Raw genomic sequence first — 22,748 nt, 5'->3', positions numbered from 1 at the left:
CTAGTAACGGTTTCCCAAAGCATAACTCAGTGAACAGCGAATTCATCATCAGTGCGTCTTTGCCTCTGTTTGTATATAAATAGATGCCTCTTATCAGTGGCTGAGACGAGCTGTAAACTAGATAGGAAGAGAGAATTTCATATATTCACTCAACTGCTTTCCACCACTTGAATTCAATTAACAGTGTAATAATGCATTCAGTAATAATGCATTCACCCTCTCCTCATAGGTTTTGAATTAAAAATTTCAATTGGGTTTATAATGAAACTACCAGCCTCGGGGGGGGGGGGACAGACCTCCAGGGGGTCTTTATGTGTGTGTGTGCTCCTCTGCTGGTGCTTCACTGTGTATATTATGAAATAAGTCATATTCAGAGCTTCCAGAGGAAGGAAAAACCACCGGTGCTCGCTGTTTCTCCACATCAAATCAAACTTGTCACTCATTATCCTGATATTTTGCATATATATTCACATAATTTTCTTTACTTATATGGTCGCCTTCTTACCTAATCTAACAAACTATCTACATAAATACATTTTCTTTAAGGTCTACCTCAGATTTTTGGAACAAATCATTGTAATTTTTACAATGTGATCACTTTCTTCCTTAATCTGAAGTCCACCTTGGATTAAATCTGTGCTTTTAGAACAAATATTTGTTAATGAAATTCAGTTTCACTAAACAATAATGTTTTGTGATCATCACATCATTTGGGTTCTCTATATGACCTTTGTAAAGGCTCAGAAACGGTTCAGGAAGGCAGGTACAGGTAATTAGAAGCATGGACACTAACGCCTTTTTCACAGCTGACATTTCGACCTTTAATTGTTGGAAAAACACAAAATATTCTGCATGAAAAAGGCCTACAGTCTGTGAGACTCTTGATGGATGCAGCAAGGCCAGGGTCACATGACCATCCAGAGTCGCTGAGCTGTGCCGGCTGACCTCTATTAGTTGAACGAACTGTTATTACAATGTTTTCTTAAAGACCATGTTGATTGTGAGTTTTGGTGATATTGTTTTATAAGTTTTTATCTCTAAAAAATGCTACATTCCATTAGGAATTGATTATTGAAAATTGGTGAGTTCTTAATATTTACAGGGATCCTTCAAAGTGGTTTTCAAAACCTGATCTCTTGCATAAATCTTCATTTGGTCTAATTTAATGGGAGTTTGGCTTCCTGCAAGTATTAAGTTTGTTTCCCCCGTAATCATAGATTTTAAAATGTTTGCATTGTTTGAATCACAATTCGTCAAAGCTAAATAGAGCAAATGTGGCAGGTTAACAAGCTTTGCTACGTTTTCCATTTGCTGTACCGCATTTCAGGGAGTTACTGACAAACAGATTGACATCAGAAAGAATGATGCAAAAATATTCATGACAACTTGTTGCTTTTTCTCCTAATAGAAACATATGTGAAATGTTTGAATAAATATCAATTTTAAGTTGGTCCAGAGCTGAGATGTGGTGCATGTGAGGCAAGCTCTCTCTTCATTTTTGATTCTTCACTCACTTGCCTCGGTGGCTCTGATTTAATTTAATCCATTTTGATGATGAGAAAAGTCAAGATATATGATCCTGAGCCTGTAACACTCAAACTGAGATTTCTCATCATGTTTTATCATCAAGTGTGCCCAAAAATAGAGTGCTATACTCTGTGGACTTTTCGGTAAGACCATATCTCCCTGTTTTTTTAATCTGCTGACTAATACCTTCCAATCACTCTAAGTAACCTGCTACTATATATCTCAGTTAGATTGTCAGTCAGATTGTGTGGCAAAAATAGTCCATTGTCCCATTTAGTTTATTAGTAATTTTGATGGCAAGTGATGGCAGCGCCCTGAAAGCACTCCAGGGAAGCATCAAATCATGATAAACAATGCCTCTGCATATGGTGCAGAGAAAATGAGAGCACATAATCTCACAGAATCATTTCACTGCTGAATCAAGTTAAATGCTAATGGATGGCAATCGCACACACACACACACACAGCTGCATTCACGCCTCAGACGCACATACACAAGAGACAGTTTGGCACAGGCAGCGCTGCTGAGTTGTTCTTTTGTGACTAAAAAGGGCGGGGCGGGATGGAGAAGAGGAGTCAGATGATGAAGGGGAGTTAAGTAAACATGTGTAAAGCAGAACAGGGAAGAGAACATGGTGGCTGGTCAGGGTTTATGTAGAGATGGCAGCGCTCTGATTGAGATTAATGGGTTTTAGTGAGCAAAGGTCATTGAGCCCACACATGCAAAAACCCACACACATTCATATGCTCATTTTGCAAAAATCATTCTTAACAAAGTATATAATTTATTATAGCTACCTATTATATCTTAAATTATATTTTTTAGCCTGTTTAAAGATATGTAAAATCCCCAAAATAGCTGTATTGATATTTTAAAGGGGTACTCCACTAATTCTACACTTTTTGTCAAGGAGAGGACGTCTCTGCCTGTGCAAACTGTGGAAACCCTGGAGGATCTTTGTAAAGTCTGAGAAAACATGGTCAGCATGGGCTTGGAGACTTAGACATGGGCATTTACCAGTTATGGTAAAACCAAAAACATAATTAAGTTGCCTAATGGAAATGGAGGATACAGCATTTTCAGAGCTTGGCCCACCACATCTTGTGCAGTCTAAATCCTCAAACTATAAACTTCAACAAAACAACAATTTCTGGCTATTGTGTAATATCAATTTAGTAACAGCAAATCCACCTTCAGGATTTTTGACTTAAACTGATCTTTCTGTGAAACATACTGTATTGGCTCTACAGGTGAGCAGGTGACTGACTCGCATCTTTGCACTTTGAAGCACATGCACATAACATCAAACTTGCCTCCAGAAGCGAGCTCTCATACTGGGTCTGCAGTGATGCGGAATAATCAAATAACACTCCACACAGTTAGCTTTCCAATATGATTAAGCCAGGTCACCATTTGTGGAGACTAATTTAGAATGAGTTGTGATTAGCTATTTCCACCCTCTAAGGAATTACGCATTTAAATGGAACACATTTTAACCAACAGGGAATATGACAGTGGCAGCTGATTCCCTAAAGTACTGCACTTGTGCGTTTATTTCTCTGCTTTTGCTGTAATGGGCCATTTACCTACATGGACAGGATGCAGGAGAATATGGCCTTTATTTTACAGAGAGAGAAAAAGACTATTTTGGGTTCCAGGGCTTGACTTGTACTGCAGTCATTTCACTCGAGGGATTAAGACTCAGAAAGCCTCCCTCGACTCCCCTCCCTCCTCTCCTCCTTCCCACTGCAGCCTAGGGTGGATTTACTATTTACCCCAGTTATTTATCACTTTAGAGCTGTGATGGAGAGGTCTGCAGGGCTAGAGAGAGCGACATACTGCCAGACTTGAATTAAAACTCTCAGCCTTGTGTAATTTGATTTGATTACTCTCTCATCCACCATCAGAGAAAGCCCGTCTTCTCTGTGCGGCTCTGTCATTCCTGCTCAGAGAGGCAGATCCTGGTTTTATGGATGTCCTGCCGGAGGATGTCAAGCCCCCCATGCGGTGGTTTGAGTCAGAACCTCCAACAGGCCACTCAACTCTCTTGAAGTAAAACCCAAGGATCAGGATAGATAGAGGAGTCTATTTGTTATCAGGATATCTGAGCAAATTACCTCATTTCGCCCCTTCTGTCCACATTTTCCTCTCACCTTTCTCTTCAGTCCCTCTTGATGTTTCTGCACTGTAACCTCCTTTATCCTCTCCCCTTCAAAGATCTTAGCTCTCTCTAACTTTTCTTCTCTTTCTTTTGTCTGTGTGCTTTGACAGAGTGAGCGATGTTTATCATTACTAGGCTTTGATGGCTCTCTATCAGATGAAAACCTCCTCAGTGCTCTGTCAGTGTCACCAAGAAGCCATTCTGAGGCTAATGGTCCAGCTCCAGCACCGGGATCTTTGTGATACACCAGACTAAAAATAAGTAATATACTAGACATTCAGAACACAATATTATTTTCTCAAACTTAACTTTTACATCAGAATTTATATTCATCTTTTTTTGACTGCTCTTCCGTGACGAGCGGAAAGATACTGAGATCTCAGACCTCGCAGGAACATTGTGTTGCTTTCCTTTGTTTACGTCTGTGCATCATGCAGTCTCTGCAAACATGTTCCATAAATCATGAAGGTGGACAACTGGAGAGCATATTTTTCCTCCTCCGACCAAAGTGAAATGTCTAACAAGAGAAGATGCTGTAATCAATTGAGGATCTAGCAGTAAATCTTACAGAGGTCCCTCTATCCCAGAGCAATAAGTTAGAAAGCCTATAACACTGTGAGATGGGGATGCACTGAACACCTCAGGCTCAGTGCAGGCTGGGATTGCTCTCATCCTGGCCCACTGATTCATATAGGACCTGCTGTTAAAGTCAGGTGGGATGAGGAGCGATGATGGCACTGTTGCCTGTAATATACTGCCTATGACGGCAGGGTCTCGCAGTACTTTTAAGACAATTACAGTGACTGAAATACTGGCCTATCATTATGGGAATAAAAAAGTTTGGCACCACTGTCTAATAAGACACCGTTGGTAAAGGGTTTATAAATTGTAATTAATGGTCAATGATAGTTTGCTAAAGCTTTATAGATCAATTATAAGCCATTAATACCAACTTCTGGGAAGCCAATTTGTGAAATATCCTTCTGACTGATTGGACCATTTGACTGCTTCTAGATTGGATCTGGATTATTAACAGATTATTAACATTTACAATGACAGAATACAAGGACTGGATATGCGTATTCACTTTCTTTCCAAGGTTTAGAAGATGAGATCTAACGTTTCTGTGATAAATATAATAAATACGATAAATAAAGACTGGAAACAGCAGGAAATAGCTAACCTGACTTTGTCTAAAACGTGTCAAAGATTTTGTTACCTGCAGACCAAAGCTGTCTTTATGCTAAGTTACACTGTCTGCTGGCTGTAGCGTCATATTTAGCGTACAAATATTAGAGTGGTGTCAATCACTAATTACTGACATGGTTATGATAATGTTTTTTACAAATTAGAAAGGATGAACATCACCCAAAAGGATATTTCACTTCAGACCTATAAAGGATTAGTAAACCATTTACTATCCATTAAAACAGCAGCTTGTTACAATTTATAAACCTTCTGTAAGAATGCCTTTGATGGCCACACCTGCAGCTAATTTAAATGTCAGTAATCCTCGTTTACATTTTGTAGTTCATTTTGTTGTCATTTAGTTTACTTTGACCATTGAAATAAAACGTTTTTATTGAAAATCCATCTGTGACTCCTCATGCCTGCCGGCTCGGTTCCTCACAGTGTCTTATTAACCCATAAGAACCCATGGTGACACAGGTGTCACCAACCCTTTCAATGTTCTAGAAAATTCCTTATACAACTTTATCCTTGATTTTAACTCATGAAGTCCCTAAGTGACATCTACTGAACATCCTGGTGCAGTCATGTGACAATGTGTGAATCTGTGTACCCATGACATCACTTCCAAAATGGCAGTCTGCCTGGTCAGCAAATGTGACAGAACTAGCTAATCTTAAAAAGCTTGTTTTTTGTTACTACAGGTAGGTTTCAACCCATTTAACAATTCTGATGCTTTAATAAGATATCCTGTATTACATTTAACCTGTTCTGACCACATTTCTTGAACAAATTGATATAAAACAAATTAGGGAAATATCATTATGACATATATGTTACATTACAGATCTTTGACACTGAAGTTCAGAAATGTGTTCCTTGTGGTCCATTTGGTCTGTTTTATATTCCCCATAATTTTCCTTTAAGGAGAAATGGGTCCGGGTTAAAAAGTGGTTCTCATGTTTGATTGTTGTAAGGTTGTAGAGATCATTTGTGTATGATCTATCAGCAGCTTTGATGCAAATTTAAATAAAACATACAGTACAAATCAGGGGTGGAACCAAGTTATTGTTTTGCAAGTCACAAATAAATTTCAAGTCTTTGCACTCAAGTCCCAAGTCAAGACTGACTGGTCCCAAATCAAGCCCCAAATCCTAAACTTTGAGTTTCAAGCCCTAAACAAGTCATAATGTGCTCTTCACCAAATGTAATGCCATTTTAACAACATAATAATATTATATTTAATTTACACAAATAATGAATGCTTTTTAAAATTTGTATTTATTTGTTAAAAAAGTGTGACTGAACTTAATTATAAAAAAGTAGTGCTGACATTGCACTTTCATAGCATATAGCACCATTAACCATTACCACAACAGAATGAGTTTTGTATGTTTCTGTCCTGTCATGTTGTATTTAACTATCTCATATTGGAACAATTTCTATAACTTTCTCCTCCCAGACTTGTAAGACATTTTCTGTAAGACTATTCTTCCTTTAAAGTGATATCATATGTTGTTGCATGGTTTAAGTTTTATGTTTAAATGAAATTAAAAGATAAATGTGAAAGAAAACAATGCATAGGATAGAGTTACTCACCTACTTTATGGAGGAATAATCTGTGTGTGTCTGTGTGTGTGTGTGTGTGAGAGAGAGGGAGAAACGAAGCAGTTGCATAAAGATAAGAAATACATAAACAGTTTCATTTACCCACAGGATTGTGCTTTTTCCGTTATCTCAGGGCCCTATGATGCATTGCATTTGCAAAAGACCAAATTAGCCAGAAGTCAGTCGGTCATTTGTGCACGATGGGGCCGCAGTATGATGCCACCATAGCTGAAAACTCGCTCCACCGGAGCACTGGAGGCAGGCACTGCCAAGACCCTAATGGCCACTCAGAACAGTGAAGGAATGTTCACTGCCCAGAACAAGAGGGCATTCTGTCCTTCGGATACGTCAAGGTAGTGACTTAGCTGTAGTACTGGAGTGGTCCCAACATCCTTCTTCTGCCTCTTACCGTATGCGGCAAACAGCCCTTCCCCTTGTCCAAAGTCCTCTTGCTCTTCCTCATTAACAAGAGGCACATGTTGCTCAGTCTCTGCAGCATCTTGCAGGATCAGTTCTGGCAAAACATGTAAAAAAAAATAAATAGCAGAAGCAAAAGAACCCTTATTACCATTAGTATTAGTGACGCAGTTTGTTAAACTGAAAGTATTATTGTTTCAGTCAATTAGATTAGAAATTATGAGAAAAGAAGTTACATTAAACTCAATAATATTTACCTTTCACTCATTGTGCCTCCTCTGCCTTGACCTCACAATTGACCAGCACATGGTGCTCCATCCATATCAGAGAAAATACTGGATCCATGGCATCTGCTTTGAGGAAGACTGGATCTGAAAAGGTGGCAGTGATTCCATCTTGTGTCCTGGCCATTTTCATATTGATGTAGATTCCAAGAAATATTTTGTTCAGGTATGCCTAGAGACTTCTGACCAGGCTGCTCAGGAAATGGACTTGAGGCTTCCGCTTCTCAAGGTAGTGATTCAGGGACAGGACAGATGGAACAGCAGCACTGATTGTGACTATCTTTACCCCCTGTGTCAAGTCTGTTGCTTCTCCAAACAGCTTCAGGATGTCCACTAACTTCTTCAACAGATTCCTCTCCTGTGCTGTGAACAACAGCTCCTTGTGCCCAGACTTCACTAGAACATGACAGAGCTGATGATCACATTGGAGAACTGCTTTCACTTGCCTCAGTGTTGAGTTCTGTCATTTGTTGACAGCAGCAGGGATGCTTGTTTGTTCCCCAAATTCAGCATCAAACACATCTTTGAACATTGTGCTCGTGTGCAGCAGTGAGCTGAGTTTTGATAACTTTGAAAGAAAAAGAATTGTCACTTTTGTTTCTTTCAGTCTCCCACCACCAGCTGGAGAATGTGCACAAAACACTGCAAGCGCTGTTTTTTTGCCATAGGAGCATCCACTGTTTTCTGATCTTCCAGGGTTAGGTCATGCCAGAGACTCTGGGTCATCAGATGATCCTCATCATATACTTCATCCTCTTGTTCAATGGAGAAGCAGACCATGAATGCTTTCTGCATGTTGGTGGCATTGTCACTTGTAATATTGTCAAATTTATATTAATGTTGTGCTCATCACATATGGCCTCAAATTGCTCACAGATTGTTTCGGCTGTGTGTGGGCCTTTGAAGCGGTTGGCAAAGATACTGGACTTTAGCTGTATCCTCTCTGCGTCTTTCTCTATGTAGTGACACCAAGGAACCCCTTCATCTTTCAGTCAGACCGAATGTCCACAGTGACTGGAACATAATCTGTGTTGCTCACCTGAGTTTGCAATTTTGAATGTCTCTCTGCAGCGAGGTTCTCTGTTTTGGATGTCAATTTTCTGTGACACACTGGGCTGTAGTTACTGTCAACTACTGTCAGAAAGTGCCAAAAACTCTTGTTTTCCACAATACACAGGGGCAAGTTACAATCAATAACCAAGTCGGACGGTATTACACCGGTGATATCTTTCTGCTGTGGATGACTCATGTACTGTACTGCCCTACATGTGTGTCCATGAACTGTGAGATTGAAGGCGGTTGTGGTTCATTTGTGATGCTTTCGTTCATCTGGTATTCTTCCAATGTAAGAGGTAAGCATATTACACAGATGTCAGAAAATGTCTTATAGCCCTACATGAATTGCAGATGAAACTACTTCTTATTACTCATATTATTAATTTCATTATCAACTTGTAATTATCAACCCTCTCTCTCTCTCTGTGGTTACAGTAACGTTAACGTATATCAATTTTTTTTTTTAGGCCATCCATCAATGACAGATAGCGAACTAATTTTAGACATATCTGATTGTTTATCGATTTTATATGACAAGATTATGACTATCGACTGCCCAGCTGCCCATGTATCAGTCTTGGATGCACTGACTATGTCTGACTATATCAAGCTCAAATCACACTAACTGAATTGCATACACAACAATCTGGTGGAAATCATTCATTTTCAATGAAGAGAGTAACGTTAATGTGACATTACCTTGTGATTTTGCTGCTGTAACATTAGTAGATTGCAGCGTGTGGCCATCTAATTTAGAAGGGTGCCATGCCATTGGTCTGACGGCCCATTATTCTGAAACCCAAATAGTTTGAAAAACTTCCCATTGGACTGAAAGTCTGTTAGTCTGATGGCCCGTTATACAGAAAACAAAAGCCCACTGCTCCAAAGGCTCAGAAAATACACATTCTCCCTGGAGTTTTTTTTCCCTTAATATCTTAGTGTATTCTGATGTGCAAACCCTAAACCCTCACCCTACTTTGTGCAATTAACTTATTCTTAAAGCCTTGACATTTTTAGCCAAAGGGCACACAGCAAAGCAAAGACTCTAAGTATTTTGTAAACCGTTTGCACTTCAAAATACACAAAGATATTAAAGGCAAAAGATGACAGAGGTAGCCTAATCGGAATGCCTAACCATAAATAATGGCAGTGCCAGAATCAAAGAAAGAAACCACTTTCCATCTGAAACTGTTATTTTTGTTGAATTTCACTGCTGCAATTCACCTCAGCACCAGGGGAGAGACTTTGAGCACCCCTGACACCTGAGAAAATATTCTACCACTGAGTCTGGCAATGGGCACATTTAACGGGAGATTGCAGACGATTTCACTGTTGAGGGAACTTGTGGGGGTATGATTGTGGGTGGATGGTGGTAAGTGGTTGCCTAGGCCACAGCTCCGAGTCCCCGGGCCCCACAACACTGCCATCTGAATCCAATCCACAGTCTGACGGATTGGGAAGCAAATTGACAGTGTCAGATTTCATATCACAGCAAGCTGCACTGGGGCCAGGAGCAGGGCTGCAGTCTAATAAAGAGAGGACAGTGTGTCTAAAGGTTGTGTGTGTGTGTATGTGTGTGTGTGTGTGTGTAGTCCAGGTATTCCTCATGTTGTGGGGACATAAATCTGTTTACAGAATCATGTTGTGGGGACTCTCCTCCCTTATGGGAACAAAAAGCAAGTCCCCTTAATGTAAATCATTAATTTTAGAGTGAAGGCCTAGTTTAAAGTTAAGGTTAGTTTAGGGTTATGTTAAGGTTAGAGTTAGGCATGTGATGGTCATGGTTAAGATTAGGATAAGTCTCCAGGAAATGAATGTAAGTCAATGTAATGTCCTCTGAAGTGATGGAAACACGACTATGTGTGTGTGTGTGTGTGTGTGTGTGTGTGTGTGTGTGTGTGTGTGCTTGTTCTCATGTAGTTACATGCAGATGTATTGACACCTCTATAAAATGAAGAAAAACAGCAACCCCAGCACCAGCCGTGCGGCCACTGCCCATGCAGCTGCTCTTGTGCTGCAGTTACACAACCTTTATGCAGACTGGTAAGCATATGCTGTCAGAGACTTGTAGTGCGGTATTAGAAAGTGGTTGCGGTGACTAAGCCTGGTGTGTCAATCTGGGATTGTACAAGCCGCTGGCTATCACAGCTCAGACAGGAGTGATGAGAGCAACATAAGTGCCATATGTCAACCAGCAAAATCAGCCCAGAGACAACATGACTAACCCCTGGTCAGGATTAATGTGACAGCAAAACCTTCACAGGCCCCTCCAATATAAACAATTCTAACAGCAATTATAACAACAAAACAACAGTAGCGTGTGTCTGGTTGACATTTATATTTAGTTATATGCAGAGAAAAATGTAGTGAGTTTGATTTGCTGGTAGTCATCTGCCCTCCAGTGGCCGTGCTCATAACTTCAAGTAGAAACCTCAGACCACATTTCATTGTTTGACTGTTGTTGGCCACACACACACACACACACACACACAAAAAAAAAACAGTATGAGCATATTATCTCAATACTGACATCCTGATGTTGGCGTCCAATCATAATTTATATTGATTGATACAATACTTGAATTTATGTGAATGACCCTGCGGTGACAAGCTCAAAGGGGAGATTAAATACAGAAGAGATGAAAGAGGATGGCATCTGGCATGAAGCCACATGCACACACACACACACACACACACACACACACACACACACACACACACACACGCACATAGAGAAGACTAGACTTGTCTGAAATAGATAAGCATTGTGTTTTGTCTCAGAGAGACTATCTGAGTAGATCGGAAATGTTACATATTTGGAGTTTGGCATTTCCGACAAGTGGAAGTGGTATTGATAAGCTTCAAAGTGGCACGCTCTTTCTCTTGACCTCCTGCTGGTCTGGCTTTAGTCTTTTCTCAAAAGAAATGGACTGTGTGTGTGACTTACTCATGCTGTTGTGTGGCCAGCAGCACTCCTCATCTGAACCTCCCTTGGGCTTTTTTTGCCAGATATCTTGATGGCTTTTGGTTAATGCACACACACACACACACACACACACACACACACACACACACACACACACACACACACACACACTGTGCAAAGGGCCTCATTTGCTTTGAAAATTACACTAAATGTGAATTTAATAGGAATCACCCATCTGTCTTGAAAAAGCTTTTTTTTTATTATTGGCTGCTTTTTGTTCCCTGCACTGCGATAAATCTGCATAGACATGCCAGCAAGGTGGTATGGTCCAGACCGAAATATCTCAACAACTACTGGAGTGCCACAGAATCCCTTGAAAGGATCCCTTGACGTTTCTTCAAGTGCTACTAGCAGGTTCACGTTTGTCATATTGAGTAATATCTTGACAGCTTTTGGATGGATCACCATTAAATTTAGACATTTATGTCTGTATCCTCTGACTTAATCTAGGTCAATAATTTAAATTGTCCAATACTTTGTTTTATGACCAAAATACTCACAAAACAACTGACATTCCCATCATCTTCAACTGTACCTTGTGTTTAATGTGAATTAGCAAATGTTAGCATGCTAACATGGTGAACGCAACACCTAAACATACTGATACTGATGAACATTTGGCTGAAAGCACTGTGGTGCCTTAGTACAGCCTCACAGAGCAGCTAGCATGGCTGTAGACATGTTCATACTTGATCTTGTTCACTTCTTTGCTCACTGACTTAACATGTTGACCTTTCTGCTTCCAATGTACTCTCACAAATAAACAATGTTACACTGCTGCACACATTCACACTTTCCTGCTAACATGATAAACCCTGCTGATATGAGTCTATTTTGACACCTGACCAGTTATTACATTTACTTCAACACAACTGCTCAATCAAAAACAAAATGTAACAGTTTGGTTTTCTTTACAATGAACTTTACAATGATAGTGTGGCTGTAGACTTGTAGTCCTTTAAGTGGACATATGTAGCTATGCCCCCACCCCAGAAATATACAAAATGATACACAACAACGGTTTAAGACGAGTAAAAGATTTATTTCACATTTTTTCTTTTAAATATCACCAGCTTTGTTTGAGGAATTAAAGACATCAAAGAATGGGTCACAGGAATAGTCAAGGAGGCTCATATGCACAGAAGGACAAGAGGGATGGAACAGTCTCAGGTCTCCAGAAAACAATCAGTGAGGATCAGATAGTGAACAACCATATATTATGTCTGCTGATGGTTTGGTGCTTGTAGTTTGGAAGGACGGACAGAGTGTGCTTCTCTCGTTTACTGAAGTCGGATAACCGCAAACATGCACACTTTTAGAAACGGGTTAAAATGTGAGCGACACCATTGTCCAATCCTTCTCTGTTGAATACAGAACCCCCCATGTTTGGGGAGAGTGCAAAACCAGTGCATGTGCTGGGATGAGCGTGTAGGTCTTGGGGATGAGGTTTGGAAGGTCAAAGGTCAGTGGAGAGAGGGTGAAGTTAAGCAGCTAGAGGGGGGTACATGAGGCCGCCACAATGGGAGACACAGTGAAGCACTGCAATCACAATACAAAACACACAAACTTGGCTTCACTGGAGATAAGTAGTTTGATCAACCCAACAGTCTGAGCTCTATTATTCACAGCTGACACTGTGTTTACACACCCGGCTTTACCTGAGTTTACAGTGAGGACATAACTCAGGTAATACAGGGAAAGTTTAAAAATGAAAGGTTTTGGACACATTAGGAGGGACAAGGTGTTGTTAAGCTGGTCCCTGTATACTGATAGTTACTAAAGATGCCTTAAACCAACGACTTGGTCCATCTGACCTCTCACCTCCAGTGCAGGCGGGAGGGGAGGGGAGGGGGAGGGGAGCAAGGGCAAAGAGTGTCAGAGTCACACAGGCACTTGAGAGAAATGACAAAAACACTACGACTTCCATTAAGGCACGACAGATACTACACTTACAACACACACCCGTCTTTGGGACAGGAACAGCATGACTGGCAGAGGGCACACAGAGCCGCACACACAGTGCAGTGCCCTCGAAAAACAGATGCACTAACAGAAGAAAGTCATGTATTGATTGGTTTTCTTCACATCCACCTGAAGAGATCCACCCGAAATCCTATTTTAATTGTTTTGCAAAAAACACGACTTTTCCCCTGACAAATGATTGCTAACATCAAAGTACAAACCATTATAGATTGGTGTAGAAGTGCTTGCAACACGGTCAACAATTAACATTTACTGCAAGTAGTCAGCTGTGTTTTTTCACGTGAAGAATGAATTTGTTTCTCCAAATGTCAGGAGCCTTTCTGGGTATAATCCTTCATTTATTCATCTGTTTTTTAAAGTTTATCTCAAAAAGAGGCAATTTTCTTTTCTCAAAGAAAAACAATTTAAAAAAGCAATAAGACATTTCATTTAAAACATAAGCTACATCTTCTGTGATTGAAACTCATTAGATTCTCTTTAAGTAAATAACGCAATAAAACTTTTACTTGGTAAGTCAATAGATTGTTGGATGCCTTCACAGAGGAACTGTAGGCTGGTCACATCTTTCCACTTCACACAGGTTTACAAATGTGGTTGATGACAAGTTTTGGGCTTTAAAAAAAAAAAAAAAAGTTTGTATATATGTTTTTTTGGTTAAGTACAATACTAAACCTTGTGTTAATCTAAATCATGAATCACAAAAAGTAAAAAATATAGATGTCAAAATTCTGATTATAATAAAACAGCAACAAATATTATGTGTTATCTCATCTGAAGAAAATACATTCGAATGCTTTCATTACATTTACCAAGACAACCATACAGAGCAGCTTAGTAGCACAACATTACCCCTAAATACAGGTTTTAACTTAAAGGATAAGGCTGGCCATATCATTCTCATTCTTTATATGATTTTTTCTTATTGTCAACAAATCCCATGAAAACTAACGATGAATTAGTGTGTTTGTCAATAATTTCCAACTTCCCTACCCTGTTTGCTCCTAATGACGATCTTTAAAAATGGGTCACAAATATATACTTCATTAATGTAACAAGACAAGAAAGAAAATGAGAAAATCCTGGAAAAGACAAAAAGCTGGATCTCCTGGTGAGTTCTGAGATCACTAAGAGTCTGGGCTGTTGTATAAACACACTTGTGTGTACTTCGCTAGCTGGCTAGCTAGTTACAGTTAATGTCTGTACAGTTGGATCGGCTGCTGGGGGCGAATAAGCACTGATTCCAAAAACCAATTTCACCTTGCTTTAAAGGACAAGTTCACAATTCTTCAAGTCTGTCTTAAAACAAGAGTGTTTACATTGCAGATTAATACATATTTTCTTGTATCACTTAGTGGGATTGACTTAGAATAACTACAGTGCCCATTTTAATCACAGTGAGGGAACATGTCGTCCAGTGTGGCTCACCAATGTGTGACACAATGGAGCTCTATGGCACAAATGAAGTTATTTCAGGCTTTGGTTACACAGGCAACACTTGTTGTGGGATCAGTTCATTGCTTTTAGCCTTTTCATGGGATTTGTTGACAATAAGAAAATATGAGATATCACCAGACTTACCCTTCATCCTCCTCTGTAATTTTGTAATGGGCAATGGCACAACTATTCTCTTCTGATATTACTGGATCTCATCAAACAGCTACAGCTGCTTGCCCAGAATAAATCAGCACCTAAAATCAGCAGAGGTAATTAGACACAGTGGATACACACACACTCACTCACTCACTCACATACAAATGCATGCTCACCAAAGTATGTGCGCATACATACAAACAAAGCTCATACATACACAGTAAGCATGATGACTTAACCCTCCTGTTGTGTTCTGGTCAAATTGGACCGATTTACAAGTTTTCTCTCTGAAAAATGTAATTAATTTAATCTGATTGTCATAAGGTGTCATGACACAGGGCATCTAAACACACAAAATAATGTTTGATAATTTTCATTAAATTTTGGGTGTTTCATTTAACTTTTTTATATAGTGGTGTTCCCGCTCAAAAATGACTTGTCATTAGAAATGAATGGGTGAGACTACAACTGGTGTATAAAACTGAGTTCAGGCAAATGCCCATTCATCAGATGGACCTGCTCACAGACCTGCATGCGTGTTTGAGCACACACACACACACACACACACACACACACTCCCCTTCTTGGCTTCCAAGTCAAAATAATCCATACATGCTTTTTTTTTTTTTTTACTAAAAAGCAAGTTGTATGAGCTCAGGTCAATAAGGCCTTTAAATAGCAAATAGAAGTTCAAAACTTGTAATGTTCAAAAAAAACCTTCAGTTAATAAAAAGATCTAATGGATTATAGATTTATAATCAGCTATAAAGGGGCGGTCATTTTGGACCGGGAACACAGAATTAATTAACATGAAACGAATACAACAGGAGGGTTAAGAAACTCATGTAATCAAAGTTGTGAATTTCATTGGCAATGAATGGAATGTTAATGGTCATATACAGTATATAATGTTGATATATATATATATATATATATCCTTTTAAGAATTGATTCTAATCTTTTTCTTTAATTTTTACAATCTGAAACTTAATCTGTTAAAACTTCAGTATTTAAACTGTAGTTAGGTCTTCTTCATTCCTATCAAACCAACCTCTCTCAACTTCTAATTAGGCCATTACTGCATTTATTTCTCTCTCTCTTTCACGAGCAGTGCACTGGGTGATGGTGCATTAGTGTTTAGTTTGAGCTAAACAGTCTTTCTTACAGCAGGGTGAGTCTCAAACAGTATACTATACTCTATATAGTTCACTACTTTGTAGTTTAGGCCATAAAGTAGTGCACTAGAAGTACACAAGTACAGTGTCTATTGAGATGTGCCCACTTAAGACGCAGAGGAGAGATATGACGGTGTGGGCAGTTTAACACCGGTGCAGGAGGCCCTTCTTGCAGGCCACCAGGCCGGCTGCGGTGGCAACACACAGGAAGGTGGAGACTCCCATCAGTTTCAGGAGACCACCCACTGAAGGCACATTTCTCTCCCAGAAGCTGGTGACAAAGGGGAGTGCTGGGACTTCCTGTCAGAGGCACAGAAAGGGGAGAGAAGTTACATTTATTTGACTTTTGTGTTGCATTCAAGTACATAAATATTCAGAAAGATTTCCCTTACCAGAGACTCAGGCTCCTTCTGATAGATCTGATTTGGTTGGATTTTACCCATCGCACACATGATCTGCAACAGAACACATTGTTTGTTCAGTCAGGACACTCACATCAAGATTTAAATCTTTTATTTCAAAAGGATTTCACTTTGGAGGTGTGATCACTAAGACAGATCTGCAGACTGGTCGTGAGCTCACAAACCCAACACTGATGAACACAAACACCAAACGCTAATACTGAAGGGGGCTGGAAGGAGCAGTGTTGGGGGTAATGTGTTAGAGTACTCAGATTACTTTTTTGCTGTAACATAACAATGCAAGTAATCAGTTATTTAGTTACATTTTAAAATAAGCAATCTGATACTGTTAAAATATTGTAGCAGGCTGGGGGTGCGCTGTGGCAAAAACTCAAGCAGAGAGATGATCACATGACATGACAGCCGTACCATCAACACTGCTCTACTCTGCCTCTGATTGGCTAGTATTCGTTGCCTTTGTTGGTTGGGTTGGTCAGGTTTAGGCATGAGGAGTGAGATGGTTAGGGTTATGGTAAGAATATCAGGGCCAGAGTCAATCAGAGGTAGAGTAGGACGGGTCTTCACAGAACGCAGTTGGGAAAAAAAATTAATACCTTTTGCAACCATACTGGAGGGAAGGTACTAACCACACAGAACTTCACTCATGATACAAAATACTGTCTTTCACAACAGCAAACTGTATATTATTAGAAACATTTTAGAAACAATGTGAAGAACAGTAACACTAATGACCATGTACCAAGTAACATCTGTGATGATTTATGCCCATAAACACATTGCCTCAGCGCATGCTGGGAAGCTCCGCCCACCCATCCCCAACACGCTTACCCTATTTCCCTGTTTCTTTTGTTGTCACAAAAAACACACACAAAGAAGATCCCCGACACATTTGCACTGTTTCTTTTCTCTTTATGCACCAGTGCGTGTGTGTAACTCAGTTGCATTATTATGCAAGGAATCGCAGAGGGGTTTTCATTTTTGGTAACGCAAAAGTACTCTGATGAGTTACTTTTCTCAGTAGGTTAATTTTAAGTAAGTTACTTTTAAAAGTCGTTATATGGTAACATCATATGGTCTGCCTACACGAATAAGAAACAGTAGGATGTTGGAATGAATGATTTGACGAATGTGGAACATGTGACTATAAAACAACGTTCGTACCTGCCTTACCGTGATGCTCATATAATATATAATACTAATATATTAACATATAATATAACATATTTTATATTTATTGAAAAAACCAGAAAGGGCAGAGGCATATTTTCAGTTTCAAGCTTCCAGTTTTACTTTAAAGCCTCCATCTTTAAAGCAGGTAAAAGCAGGTGTGCCAGCTGATTGCTCAGATACATCAGTTAGGCTGGTGATGTCACAAGCTTAATTGATACCAGCTAATAAAATACCATTACCTGTTCCTAATGTTAATTTTAAAGTAAAGCTTGAACCAGCAGATATGCCTCTGTTCTTTTTTTGGAGTAACTCGACTCTTTTTTATTCAAAGTATCAGTGGATCCTCTGGTGTCTGAAAGAGCAGTGTGTTGAGGTTGTCTGTGCTCTGACCTCTCTGGCCGCCCTCTCTCCAGCCTGCACCGCTCCTTCCATGTAGCCACTCCATTCTGTGGCCGTCTCTGTGCCCGCAAAGTACAACTTGCCTACTGGCTCCCTCAGCACCCTGGAGAGAAGAGAGGAGGCATGAGAAGTTAGCGGGTTTTAACATAAAAATAACCAGTCAGTCAGTCTCTAGTATTATAGATGTTTACCCCTGTTTAACCACAGCTACTGCATGAAAACAGCCACTAAGAATCAGCATTTTATTACTGCATTATACTGTTCTGTGTAAATGAATCTTTAATTTACAGAGCAGTTTCTCCAACCTGAACAACTGTTATGATGATCAGCTGAAACTATAAAAGCTACAAACCATAAGTGAATTTCTGCTATAAATTGTATTATCTAATTATCTAAACTGCTGCTGTTGTTGGTGATATTTTTTTGTAATTCTTGAATTTATATATATGACTGGCCACTGAACATGATCAGGATTGTGTGTGTATTTACAGTATGTGTGTATGACTTACTTGCCATACTGGGTAAGGATTCCTGGGGGGAAATATGCTGTGTAGCAGCCCCCAGAGTACTGCTCTTCACACCAGTTCTTCTCCTCATAGTGCACCGGCTGGCAGAGACAAGCGAACAAATAAATGTTTCAGTTAGCAAGGAATGCAATTACAGCAGCAGTAGCTGTGTGACAAATGTTTGTAATACTGTCTATTGTACCCATACTCACATGCAGAGCCTCATCTGAGCCCAGCACTCTGGAGTAGACCTCACAGATCTTCCTCAACCTAAACACAGTGGGACAACCGTTTGGATTAAATCGACTGTATGTTGCAGCTGGTGAGAGAGAGTGTATCAATCTATTGTCTGTACTGTGCATCTACCTCTCTTCTTTGGTCAGCTCTGATAGCTTTCTGCATTTGCGGGAGAGGATGAATCTGGAGGAAAGAAGTGAAAGTGATAAGAGAAATATTAAAGGCTGCAGCCCCCTCAGAATGTAACACAGTTGAAATAAAATTATTGTTATTACTGTTATTTCCAGTTTCAGATTAAAGTTTAGAAAATGTGACATTTTATTCTTATATTTGTAATATAATATATAATATAATATTTGTAAGAGTGTGCATGTTTGCCTGGGGCTGTTATAGCAGCATTTGGGTGTAATGTTTGGGTGTCCATATACATTTGGCCACGTAGTGTATTTTATCTAAATTATACACAGTATGATATGGTATTATCTTTGTAATTTTCAGAGAACTGGCTGCAGCTCAGTATTCACCCCATAATGGCAGGTACAGTCCCATCAGGCTTTGTGTCATCCAGCGTCAGACCAATGGGAGCCCCTTCCTCCTCGATCACCATGCTGCCACAGTAACCTGGAGACACACACACACAACAAGCAACAACAAAAAGAAGCAATTAAAAAAATCTTATAAAAGAGCAGTCCCTTTCTCTCTCTCTTTCTACTTCCTGCATACCCTTTTTCCTCCAGAAGTTCTCTTTGTAGTAGACCATGCACTTGATGACAGAGCCCATGGGGACGCGGTTGATCAGCTGGTTCCTCAGCGGGGGCAGCTCAGGGTTAAAGTGCATCTTCAGATTCAGGCTAGGAGGGGTGGCCACGATCACGTACTTGGCCTAAAACAAAGACACACACAGCAGTGAGAGACAGAGGACAGTGTGAGCAGGATCACATGGCTGAAAAGCAACCAGTAGATGGCAGCATAGAACAATATTACCAGCTTCTGTGCTGAAATATATTCTTCAACATCTACAGTATTTCTTGTCATCTACAACCACGTCTTACTGTATCCAGATTGCATTATGTCACATTATGCAGTGTAAAGATAATGCTTTATTTTTACTATTAATACAACATACCAATAACATGCATGTGGCTGTAGTAAGACTCCTAATATGGCTTTGACGTGTTTACCATATAGATCTGTTTGTCCACCGTCTCCACCTCCACCATGTCTCCGCTCTGGTCGATCCTGTAGACTGGGGACTGCAGTTTCACGCGGTCGCCCAGCTCTTTGGCCATGCACTCACTGATCTGACTGGAGCCACCTACGAACTTCCTCTCCTGCAGAGGTGGATGGAGAGAGCAGGGGTCGCAAATCCAATGTGAGCTTTGGCTGAACCATAGAGTGCCAACGCAGCAGCAGGACTGGAGGGGTCTAGTCTAGATTTTATATGCTCTACTTGTAAGGCAGCTGTGATTTATGCTGGATAAATCTGATTGTTCTTAGAGTAAGACTCTGCCAGGATAATAAAACCTAGATTTAGGAGCAAGCTGACAAAATCTGTTCATTTATCCTGGTGTTACATACCTGTTATCCCCAATCCCCCCTCTTTCCTTCACTACGATTTCTACATCTTGAACCTTGAGGGAAAATGTGCTTGCAAAGCTCAGGCCAGCAACTGCTGGATGGAGAGGACTGTGGGGGTGGAGAGAGATTATGTGCTCCCAAAGCTCTGATACAGAAAATTAAATAGACAGTGACCTTTTCCATATGGTTAGTGTCAACTCCTGTCTGTTCTCCCTGATCAGAAACACATTGTGTGCATTCCACTGTGGCATTTGAATGTATTTGCCTGCCAGTCTCTGGAAATTATGGGCTAAACCAAAATTGGTACTGGCAGTGAAACAAGGTGAACCTGCGTTTGTCTCTTTTGATTAAAGACGACTTTATTTTTTCAGATTCAGTGGAAAGTTGCACTGAAATTGGAGAACACTAAACATGGCTGCATGTGCATTACCCATGCATTTACCAATGAACAAATGTGCTTATTTGAAATGGGGAGGTCTGGCAAAGGGGAAATGACAACAGAGCTGGCCACAGAATCATGTGTTTACCTAAACACAAGTCCCATTTCTTGGTGGCTATGGCAACAGGGCCACTCAGCTTTAGAAAGTACGTTAGCAGAATGTGCTCCCTGCAAGAAAACAGCTTTTGTCAGGCAAGTAATTATGCTGGGAAGATCTGTGGGAAATGAAGGTAAACGTATTAGGGCTCCTTTAAGAGGCTGTGGGATCTCTCACTGATGCTCAACCTCTTGTTTTGCATGACTGAATGCATCTCTGTGGGTTACAGTGAGCTCAAGTCCCACACAAATTCTTGGCTGACCACTTGTGCACTGGCCTCTGTCCCTCGGTGAGCTTTTTGCTGAGATTTTCTGGAAAGCTTAAACGTGATACTGGGGTACCAAGCTCAGTGATTATTGATTAAGATAAGATGAAGATAAGAATGATTTATTTGTTATTTAGTTTTTTAAAAAGCTATACCTCCCATTAATCTCCAGTACAGACAACCAGAACCAGACTAGACTTAGCCTCTCTAAATGGCCAGATGAACAGAGAAGAAAGCTGACATGCACACAGTTGTGAAGACCTACCTGTCCTCCGTTAGTGGTGGAGAAGATCCTCATGGTTCCCCCGCACTGTTTAACATACCAGAGGAACCAGAGAGCCGACACCTCATGGGGTTCAGAGGTCACGTTCACGTTGACAAACAGTGTGGCAAAGCGGCGGACAGTACTTGGAGACAGATAGAAGGATTGAGGGAACAGTTACAACTCAATATTTAAAAACAGAAAACATCTATGAGTGTAAATATATTTATGAGATCCTACACAAGTATTTGACTTATAAGCTTTTATTCATTCAGCCAGTTTGGAGCAACTCTTCATTGACAATGATGGTGCTCTGTGTTAAAGGGATAATTCAGGAATTTCATGTTTGTGTGCATTTGTAGGTAAACGTAATATTAGTATAATTTACACTCAATTACTGGATGTCTCACAAGATGGATGGCTGGTCTAACTAAATAAGAAATTATGATTTATTCATTTATTGAAGTTGACTATTTTTAAAGAAAGTGGATTAATTAAGATGTATGATCCACTTCCTGATATGATCATAGAGGCTGAAACAGTAATCATGCAAACAGTACTGTAATAATTAAGACTTTGTATGTATATTTGATTTTGTATGTATCTTTTTTCTTTATTTGGTCCAATACAAGCACAAAGTATTAAACTTTCAGTATTGAAGACGATATATTTCCATGTTAGAGCTGCAACTGACTGCATACATCAAATAATTGGGCAAAATTTAGAGATATAGAAGAAGAACATGCACAGTTGGTCTCACTCTGGTTCAGATGGACATAAATAAAAGGGAACTGTCTCTTGCTATGTGCTACCTGGTCCAGCAGATCTTCTCAAAGAGCTGTTGCATGGTCATCTTGTCCCACTCCTCAGCATGGGGAGCTCTCCAGGGAGCCTCTCTGGGGATCTGAAGTACAGAAGGAGGAATAAGCAGGAAACTCACTTTCAGTGTGTGTGTGAACAGAGACAACAATGGTCTTGCTTTACCTCCTTGCCCATCTCGTCCATTGTCCTCCAGAGGTTGTTGAAGTCCAACAAGACGATGGGGTTCCACATGGGGGGGAAGGAGCCTTTGAACGGGTAAGACTTTCCCTATTGGACACACAACATCATCATCATTATTATTATCATCATCATCATTGAAAAATCCTTCTCATGATCATTAGCTGACTACATAATTGCAGTGTACACATGGCCTTGTTTAAATGACTTACAAGTTTGCCTTCTCACATGAATATAAAGCACTAACTCCTGTTGAGGCCTTTAATTAGCTCTTGGCAGATGTAACTAAAAAAAAAGATCCTCCCTGATTACAAACAGTTGGTAAAGTATGAAACACATGTGACATTTTAATTGGTCAAATGTTTTTCTTTTTCTCACGTCTGCGATGTATCCCAGAG

The 22,748-nt window shown here is 40.0% G+C and overlaps 1 protein-coding gene across 1 annotated transcript in view; it reads right to left on the bottom strand.

Moving 5' to 3' along the window:
- Positions 1–12,249: 12,249 nt before the first annotated feature.
- The window catches only part of mao (monoamine oxidase), a 36,723-nt gene continuing 26,224 nt past the window's right edge, over positions 12,250–22,748 (bottom strand). Inside the window, exons 4-15 of the mRNA XM_044366620.1 lie at positions 22,336–22,440; positions 22,164–22,255; positions 21,355–21,496; positions 19,892–20,041; positions 19,434–19,593; positions 19,235–19,331; positions 18,840–18,893; positions 18,686–18,743; positions 18,477–18,574; positions 17,959–18,070; positions 16,369–16,431; positions 12,250–16,276 (exon numbers count right to left, since the gene is read on the bottom strand). Coding sequence (XP_044222555.1) covers positions 16,121–16,276; positions 16,369–16,431; positions 17,959–18,070; positions 18,477–18,574; positions 18,686–18,743; positions 18,840–18,893; positions 19,235–19,331; positions 19,434–19,593; positions 19,892–20,041; positions 21,355–21,496; positions 22,164–22,255; positions 22,336–22,440 — 1,287 coding nt within the window. The 3' untranslated portion in view covers positions 12,250–16,120. The remainder of the gene's footprint in view (positions 16,277–16,368; positions 16,432–17,958; positions 18,071–18,476; positions 18,575–18,685; positions 18,744–18,839; positions 18,894–19,234; positions 19,332–19,433; positions 19,594–19,891; positions 20,042–21,354; positions 21,497–22,163; positions 22,256–22,335; positions 22,441–22,748) is intronic.

Source organism: Thunnus albacares, chromosome 11, assembly GCF_914725855.1.
Source record: "Thunnus albacares chromosome 11, fThuAlb1.1, whole genome shotgun sequence".
Taxonomy (NCBI): Eukaryota; Metazoa; Chordata; class Actinopteri; order Scombriformes; family Scombridae; genus Thunnus; species Thunnus albacares.
This window is presented reverse-complemented; position numbering and strand designations above follow the sequence as displayed.